Source organism: Cricetulus griseus (genome assembly GCF_003668045.3).
Source record: "Cricetulus griseus strain 17A/GY chromosome 1 unlocalized genomic scaffold, alternate assembly CriGri-PICRH-1.0 chr1_0, whole genome shotgun sequence".
NCBI lineage: Eukaryota > Metazoa > Chordata > Mammalia > Rodentia > Cricetidae > Cricetulus > Cricetulus griseus.
In genome coordinates this window covers 50,096,583-50,106,224 of record NW_023276806.1, presented here as the reverse complement: position 1 = coordinate 50,106,224, position 9,642 = coordinate 50,096,583, and the positions used below count along the sequence as shown (strand labels likewise).

Here is a 9,642-nt window from a genome sequence, read left to right as displayed (position 1 = left end):
TCTTCTGAGCCCCAGTCAGGGCACAGATCTGTATCTATTTCTGTAATAATTTCCTCTGTACACACAGAGGCCTTTTTCGAAAAAGCAATCATACAAATTCAGGAGGATCCATTTATAATCTTTGCATTGAAGTTAAACCTAGTAACTCCTTCGTCATAGTCTATCATGTTTGAACTGATGTTTCATAATCATTTTTCTGCTGCCACACTACTTCAACAGTGTAGCAACATGACACAGAGAGTAGAAATATAAAGATGAATGACACAGACATCTAGGGCTTGAGGGAGCGTACTTCTCGATGTGAACCATGTTTCTTCATTTCCTAGCTACATTTTATCATTATAGTACTTGGTACTGTACAAGTCCTCTCTCACACTGTGCTCAGTTTCTCTACCTGTGAAATGGCATACTAGGAATACTGCCTGGCTTGAAGTACTATTGCTAGCTACTACCCCCCTTTAGTGCCTATTTGGTGTAACAGCTCTCTTTCTAAGTACTCCTTGAAGGGTAACAATGGCTGATAGGGAGATCTCAAAAGAAGTGACTTCTAAGCAGGGGTTAGAAGATGTAACTCACAGGTAGAATAAAGGCAGGAATATCCAGAGCACTAAAACATGAACCAAGGCCTGAGTGTGTAAGCAATGACCTGTTCAGCCCAGCACAGGGTGCAGAGATGCTGCTAGAATAGGTCAAGAGCAGGTTTCACCATCACGGCAATGCCAAGAACAATGTGATCAAATCTGGGTTTACAAAAATAACTCAGCTACATCCTGGAGAATGAAATACATAAAAGAGACTGAAAGTGGGAAATCTTTTATGAAACCATTAATGCAGCCTGAACTGGGATGGTGGTGGAGAAAAGGAAAAAGTAAAGGTGGAGTTGACAGGGGCTTGGAGGGAGAATGAAAGGCACTTGCTGACAAACTGGACAGAAGAGCTTTTCAGGGAAGTGGGGATGACTCTGTATTCTAGAACTCAGTAAGACAAACAGGAAAAGAGGCAAGTTGGGGAAGAAAGATAATGAGTTGGGTGCTATAAATACTAAATTTGGGTTTGTCTACAGGAAGAAAGTCAAGTGGGAGTTGGAAGTACATTTCTGGAGTTCAGGATAGACTCATTCAGGGTGGTGGGGAAATGGAAAAGTAGAGAAAATGGGGTGAAAGGGTAAAATTTTTTTAAAAAGGAAAAGAAACAAAGAAGTCTTTCATGTCTTCACAGTCTAGCTATTTCCAGAACTGGACAGTTAGCATTCCAAAATGATTCTTCTATAGCAACAAAACTGGCTCACTGCTGTGCCAGCACACATTGCATGCTCTCCCCTAATCTTTTCTTTCTTCTATTAGACATTAAGCATTCACTATGTGTCAAGCCCTGTTCAAGATCTGAAAGATACAAATGCAAAATATAATTTCAGTAAATTAATGCAAAGGGGGAAAAGCAGATAACAGACTACAGATGGAAAAGAGAAGAGAGGGTATTTATCTAAAATCAAGAAGTAATGAATTCTTCTATAATGAGATTGATGACTACCTTAAATGTCACCCTAGAGCCTTCACCCAGCAGCTGATGGAAGCAGAAGCAGAGATTCCCAGTTAAGCACTGAACTGAACTCGTAGAATTCAGTTGTAGAGAGGGAGGAGGGATAAGCAAAGGGGTCAAGACCATGCTGGGGAAACCCACAGAAACAGCTGACCTGCGCAAGTGGGAGCTCATGGACCCCCGTCTGATAGCTGGGGAACCAGCATAGGACAAAACCATGCCCCCTGAACATGGGTGTCACTGGGAGGCCTCTGGCAGTGGAACCAGTATTTATCCCTAGTGTACAAATGGATTTTGGGAGCCCATTCCCTATGGAAGGGTACTCTCTCAGCCTAGATACAGGGGGAGGGCCTAGGCCCCGCCCCAAATGATGTGACAGACTTTGATGATTCCCAGTGGGAGACATTACCCTCCCTGGGGAGTGGATGGAGGATGGGATGAGGGTTAGTGGGGGGAATGGGAGGTTGGGAGGGAGAGGGAACTGAGATTGGTATGTAAAATAAGATTGTTTTTAATTTAAATAAAAATTTATTTTTTAAAAAAATGGTGGGAAGAGAAGGCATTTTTCAACTTTTTGCATGAAGATCTAACATGATGGAGCAAGCCATGTGAAAAATCTAGAGAAAGAGCATTTGATGCATAGGGAAGAGCAAGCATGAAGACTCTGAGATAGAAACTAGCTTGGTGGGTTGATATGATGACCCTACCTAGCTTCAATAGGATGAATGGCCACAGATTCTACGCTAGTTTTTTTTTTTTTTTTTTTTTTGCATGTTAACTAAAAGCATTGAAATTTTGCCACAGATTCTGAATTCTAGGTAAGCTGTTGTCAATAAGGGCAAGGTCTATATTTAAAGTTTGTAAGGCACAATACCTAGTATCTGGGTGAGTGCTCTTTCTCCATTCTCTTATCTATGAATGTGGATTAGAATATTTACTAATCCTTTTGCAGTCTCAAATACTTCAGAGCTACTCCAGATGTTGCTTCCCATCTGGTGAGCAAATGAGGACTTATTTCTAGTCCCGCTGTGGTCAGTTGGAAGCCAAGGTTATGCATAGAACAAAATAGAAAGGCCAAATGCCAAGATTCACTTGCTACTGCAAACCTGATGGCTTTACTTAGATCTGAATGTTGAAGACTGCAAGACCAGGCAAATCCTAAACAGGCTCCGAGAAGCTGTTTGCTTTGCCACAGTTCTACATTTAAACATTATAATAATATTATTATTATCCCACAGGGGTGTCATGAGGATTAATGAGACATTATCAAATCACTTTGAGCTACTCCCCTGGGGGTACTTAATAAATGGTATGTGTTCCCCCTGACGTGCCACTTTTGACATTGATTTGTTGCAATGAGTTCTGCTGTCCAACAGGGCTCAAACGCACCCACCAACTCATTTCCCATAGGCGGCTAAGGAGGAGCCATCAAAAGGCAGTGACTTTCAGTTAAAATAAACATGAATTGAAAGCGAACAGTCAGCAATCAGAAGCAAATAGGCAGCTCTTAGAAATCCAGTATTTATTAAGTGCTCACAGTGATCAGCATGTGAGTTCCCCAGTGTGATATAATACTGCAAACACTGGATTTGGAAATAATCCAAGATTTTTGGACAGCTCTGTTACTAACTAGTTATGAAAGCAGAACAAATTGCTAAATTTCTTGGGGTCTCAAATACAGAATAAGGGCTGTCTGAACAAACCCATCATCAGAGTCCTCCAGACAAGGCAAACCTATGCAAGGAGTGGAAACAGTCATCCAGAAAGCAAGACACTTCACAGCACAGAGAAACTTGGGACCATCCATCACAGGACCATCCTCTGCTCTAGTCTCCTCTGCCATTGATTAATATTAATTTCAGTATTAATTCCTGCAAAGGGAAGAATAAATCACCTTCTAAGTCAGACATGGAAGTGCATGAAACATTCGGTCTTTAAAAATAGGGTCTTTGCCTCTCAGTGAGCTATCCTTGCAGCATTTAGTCTTTCTTATTCTTAGATTTATAGGAATATCTGCTCAACTGCTCTGCTAATCACCAGCTAACACAGTGTATATAAAATAATGAGGTGGCCATCACACAACATCTTGCTCTGAACTTGTGTGTTTAAAATGGACTTACAGGGTTGCCCAGTGTTTTCATCTGACAATATACTTAACTCTGCAGTGACAAGCATGGGGCTGGATGTAAGGTTGAAGATAAAGAATGGTAAAGAATCCAGTGCTTCTTATACCCCAGCAAGTGCTGGCTGTAAAAAGCTGTAGGGTGACTATACTGCCTGCTCAGTTTCCCCTCACTCCTCGGCAACACGAATAAATAAATTACCCAGAGACTGATTATTGGCGTTCAAGCTGAAGATCTGGGAAGCAAGGCAGCCAACCTCCACCTCTAGATCAGGCTAAAAGGGCTGATCCACACATGAGCTCTTCACCAAATCTCAAACAGCTGCCTCTCCTCAGTGTGGCTGAAGAACAAATGCCTGAGACCTTGCTTCTGTCTTACATATTTCCCTAATGTTAGGATTAATGGTGTGAGCTATTATTCGCTTTTAGATTGGTTCACTCTTGTGTAGATCTGGGTGGCCTTGAACTCACAGAGATCTGTCTATCCTGAGTCCTAGGATTAAAGGTATGTACCACCATGTCCTATCTTCTGGCTGCTGGGAATAAAGGTGTGTGCCTGGCTTCTATGGCTTGTGGATGACTTTGCTTTCTGAATACTCAGGCAAGCTTTAATAAATCATAAACAATGTATCACCACACTCCTCATCCCAGGTATCACAGTGTGGTACTGAATTCAACAGAAAAAAAATGTGCCTGGAGCAGACAGAAATACATACAAAGCATCAATTGTTGGGGAATTCAACTCAACTATTGAGTTCCCATGATTCCCAAGGTGCGTTGAAGGTTGCTAAGAACAGAATTTGGGCAAGCCCATTCTATCATTGAGTTTGGTGGCTGGGAGAGGTGGTAGCAAAGAATGGCAACAAATCACTCTTACATCAAATTGAATCATCAGCTCACTTCCAGGAATGAGTAGATGTCTAGACGTCAATTCCTCTTTTGCAAATGATTGCAATGATTCAAAACAGAATTTTGTAATGCTAGTGCTTATACTTGGGGTACCTAAAATATCTGGTAACAGAAATTAGGCTTAAGCCTAATTAAGCAACCACAACAATTTGGAGAAAAAGTTTAAAGGGGGTAAATGTTTTCTCTAGGCCCAAATCAAGCAAGAGGGGAACAATGAAGGCTTTTCCACATTAGCAGCTAAAGCAAGTCCCACCACAAGGGCAGGTGGCATTGTATTAAATAAAATCTAGGTTCCAGCCTGCTCATGTCTGTCCCACAGCAGACAAATAATTGAGTTATCTAACCACACAGATGAGGTGTGATGGATTTTCTTTAACATTCCCCTTCTTATTTTCCTACTGAAAGTAAATTGGACTTTTAAACTCAGGCTGCCCTCGCTAATCCCAACCAGGAACTTAGTCCTGATTCTGTCCAGGGTGAACCAGCCTTTACAAAAGTGAAGTCTCTGAATGCCTTTAAGGACCCTTTCTTTAGACCCCTGTGAAGACTTCAGACCCTATGTACCCATTAATTCAGTTGGGCTTCCTGTCCAAACACAATCCTTTACAGCACCTAAACACGGGGTTCTAGCAATCTTCTACCCTCCAAAATCGGGATGCTGGCCCCAGACTCACCTCTTGCCCACGCTAACCTCTTAGCCTTCGCTCTCTCCTCCCACAACATTCTGGGTCAGGAGCCCTGGCACCTCCTGGCCCTCCTTCCACCTTTGTCTGCTCCCTACTCTCCTGGAACTTGCCCTTCCTCCTGCCCAGGCAAAGTGTGAAGGGCCAGGAGGCCTGAATCCGAGGGCCGAGGTGTGGTCCTTGAACAGATCCAACAACCCTGAGATTGGGACTCGGCCACGCGCGGGAAGGGAATGCACGCTGTCCAAAAGCAAGTGCAGCCCAGGAATGAGGAGGCCAAGCCCAAGCAGCTGGGTTTTTCCAGGGCCGGTCTGGCCGGGTAGCGAGAGGTTCAGGAGGGTCTGGGGAAGAGGGTGCAAATTGGAAGAGATCCAGTGACAAAGAACCGCAAGGAGCGCGGCCGGGAAGCGGGAGGCGGGGCGCGTGCGCGGTGGGCGGGAAACCCGGGGGCGGCGGCGAGGCGGGCGCGCGCCCCGCGGGGAGGGGTGCGGAGGAGGGAGGAGGCGTCTGGACCGTGCAGCCCCGCGCGCCGAGCCAGCTCCAGACAGAGCATCGCTGCAGCCGCCGCAGCAACAGGCGGCGGGCCGGGCTCGCGGGGCGGAGGCGGCGGTGGGGCGGGGAGCTCGAGGAGGAGCGACTCGGGGCCGGCCACCTCCTGCAAGGAAGAAGAGCACCGCCGCCTCCCGCGCTCGGCCACCGCAGCCCTCCACCCGCCACCGCGCCCACCCTGCGCAGGACCCCGCGAGCGGCGGGCGCGCGCACCCTGCAGAGCCCCGGCCGCGCCGAGCTGCCGCCAGACATGACCGTGGTGCCCGGGGACCACCTGCTGGAGCCAGAGGCGGCGGGTGGCGGCGGTGGGGACCCGCCTCAGGGAGGCTGTGGTGGTGGTGGTGGTGGCGGTGGCTGCGACCGCTACGAGCCGCTGCCGCCCGCGTTGCCCGCCGCGGGCGAGCAGGACTGCTGCGGGGAGCGCGTGGTCATCAACATCTCGGGGCTGCGCTTTGAGACGCAGCTCAAGACCCTCTGCCAGTTCCCAGAGACGCTGCTGGGCGACCCCAAGCGGCGCATGCGGTACTTCGACCCGCTCCGCAATGAGTACTTCTTCGACCGCAACCGACCCAGCTTCGACGCCATCCTCTACTACTACCAGTCCGGGGGCCGCATCCGCCGGCCGGTCAATGTGCCCATCGACATCTTCTCCGAGGAGATCCGCTTCTACCAGCTGGGCGAGGAAGCCATGGAGAAGTTCCGTGAGGACGAGGGCTTCCTGCGGGAGGAGGAGCGGCCCCTGCCCCGCAGAGACTTCCAGCGCCAGGTGTGGCTGCTCTTCGAATACCCCGAGAGCTCGGGGCCGGCCCGGGGCATTGCCATCGTGTCGGTGCTGGTCATCCTCATCTCCATTGTCATCTTCTGCCTGGAGACCCTGCCCGAGTTCCGCGACGAGAAAGACTACCCCGCCTCCCCGTCGCAGGAAGTGTTCGAGGCCACCAGCAACAGCACGTCGGGGGCCGCCTCTGGAGCCTCCAGCTTTTCGGACCCCTTCTTCGTGGTGGAAACCCTGTGCATCATCTGGTTCTCCTTTGAGCTGCTAGTGCGGTTCTTCGCTTGCCCCAGTAAAGCCACCTTCTCCAGAAATATCATGAACCTCATAGACATTGTGGCCATCATTCCTTATTTCATCACTCTGGGCACTGAGCTGGCTGAGCGACAGGGTAATGGGCAGCAGGCAATGTCTTTGGCCATCCTGAGGGTCATCCGCTTAGTAAGGGTCTTCCGCATCTTCAAGCTCTCCCGCCACTCCAAGGGGCTGCAGATCCTGGGGCAGACACTGAAGGCTTCCATGCGAGAGCTGGGGCTGCTCATCTTCTTCCTCTTTATAGGAGTCATCCTTTTCTCCAGTGCAGTCTACTTTGCTGAGGCAGACGACCCTTCTTCGGGTTTTAACAGTATCCCGGATGCCTTCTGGTGGGCAGTGGTAACCATGACAACTGTGGGTTACGGTGATATGCACCCAGTGACCATAGGAGGCAAGATTGTGGGCTCTCTTTGCGCCATCGCAGGTGTCTTGACCATTGCACTGCCAGTTCCTGTAATTGTTTCCAACTTCAATTACTTCTACCACCGGGAGACAGAAGGGGAAGAGCAAGCCCAGTACATGCACGTGGGAAGTTGCCAGCACCTCTCCTCTTCAGCTGAGGAGCTCCGAAAAGCCCGGAGTAACTCCACCCTGAGTAAGTCGGAGTATATGGTGATCGAAGAGGGGGGTATGAACCACAGCGCTTTCCCCCAGACCCCTTTCAAAACGGGCAACTCCACTGCCACTTGCACCACGAACAATAATCCCAACTCCTGTGTCAACATTAAAAAGATATTCACTGATGTCTAATATACGATTCAGTTGACAAACTATGCCCAGTATTATGTGGAACGTGCCCCCTTGGTCTGTGTGTGCCCTTGATTTATACATTTCCAGACCATTCATCAAGGAACGGACGTGAAGAGGTGGAAAAGCACACTTCATCCTCCCTCTCCCTATTGCTTCATACTGTGTTTAAACAGGTGCCTGTTCTGCAAGTGGGCTGCATTCTCTCAGCTCTCTCTCTCTCTCTCTCTCTCTCTCTCTCTCTCTCTCTCTCTCTCTCATTCTCTCTCTTTCTCTGTGTGTGTCTCTCTCTGTCTCTCTTCTCTCTCTCTCTCTCTCTCTCTCTCTCTCTTCTCTCTCTCTCTCTCTCTCTCTCTCTCTCTCTCTCTCTCTCTGTCTCTCTCTCTCTCTCTCTCTCTCTCTCTCTCTCTCTCTCTCTCTCTCTCTCTCTCTCTCTCTCTCTCTCTCTCTCCTCTCTCTCTTTCCCCCGTCTTTTAATTTTGTAACCAACAAGCTTACATTAAAGCTTGGTTTCTAGTGCACGCCCTATGAAAAACTACATCCTGGGAGGAAATGAAACTAAAGTGTCAGAGTAACTGTTTAACCTCAAAATCAAAAGATAGTTGTTTCTTTACTAAGTAAAGGAGGCAGAACTTAAATGATGCTCCTGTTTGGTGGACCTTTCATTGTTATTTGACTGTTTAGTTTAATTATCCAGCCTTTGGATATGTGGACAGAAAGTCTAAAGCAATGACTTATAAACCCACCATGAATTTATTTTGTTTTTGACTGGTCTTTCAGTTTGAATCTCTCCTCTAAGAATTTGAGGTTCACAATAACTTTGAACCAAAAGGGAAATGGCCCAAATGTCCTGATCTGACTATTAACCCTTTGGAGTTTGCAAAGAATTTTTAAAGTATTACACACGAATTTCCAGTGAAGTTGCGAGTACAAGCCCCAACCAACATCTACAAAAGTCTAGAAACTCGTTTTCAGTGCTGCCAAGAGAAACAACAAAAATTCCTAATGCATGTGAGAGATAAGCTTATGTGGTGTCACAAGAAGATTAAAGTGGCAGACACCCCTTCCAGCGGAAGTTACTAATTCGGACCTGACTGATGCAGTTCCCATAGCAACCCATGTTTCCTGGGAAACCCGAAAAAGGTTGTCATGGCATCTTTTGCTCTTTAGCCCCACCCCCTCAGGCCTTGCCGTTTCCACAGTAACCTTTCCAGATGGTTCCTACTTACATGATTTCATAAGAAAAAAAAAAAAACACTATTTCAATAAATGGCATAAATTAAGTGTAAGACAACAAAGAAGTGAAATTAATCACAAAATGCTTTTACATTTTATATAAATCGTTTATGTTATCCCATAATGACTGAATCAAAAAGAAAAATGTCATCTTTTACATGTTACACTCAAACCACAATAAGGCAGGATCTGAATTAAATGCCAGTTATTTGATAACAATTTTTGAAGATGCTTCTGTGCAGTTCTTTCACCGAGAAATGAGAAGCCAACAAATGAAATGAAGACAGCAATATAAACATGTTCTGCACATAAGCAGGAGAAAGTCAGTGTACCCGAAGTCTTACTACAAGATACCTTCAGGTTTACTTGCTAACAAAGAAAAGGAAAAACATCCAGACCCCACAACAGAACTGTTGCCATCACAGCACTTGAAAAGCAAAATTAACCTCAAATATATGAGGGATGCAGATTTTAATGAGCGGATTATAGTCAGTGAAAAGGAAGATGTGGAAATAACCAGACCTTGAAAGAACACCTGCAAATTTCAGCCACATGCTGAGGGGTGCCAGCAGACAGACAAAATCAGGTGAGCGCTGAGCTATGTGTTTCTAAGAGTGGTCCTTTTTGCAAGGAAATGTCATTGATAGCTAGGTTTATATTTGCAAAATAGACAGTCTTACATTATATGCCAATTGCCTTTGAAAAGATCTCTATGAAATATTTCCGATTTTTCCCATGTTTCTGGTTAATTTTGGTTTCTGTTGTTCATT

General features: G+C 46.5%; 1 protein-coding gene across 1 annotated transcript; it reads left to right on the top strand.

Moving 5' to 3' along the window:
* The first annotated feature begins 5,952 nt into the window (after positions 1-5,952).
* Positions 5,953-7,639, top strand: Kcna3 (potassium voltage-gated channel subfamily A member 3). The gene has a single exon (XM_027395407.2). The coding sequence runs from the start codon at positions 6,053-6,055 to the stop codon at positions 7,637-7,639; it is 1,587 nt and encodes a 528-aa protein (XP_027251208.1). The 5' UTR covers positions 5,953-6,052.
* The last annotated feature ends 2,003 nt before the right edge of the window (positions 7,640-9,642 follow it).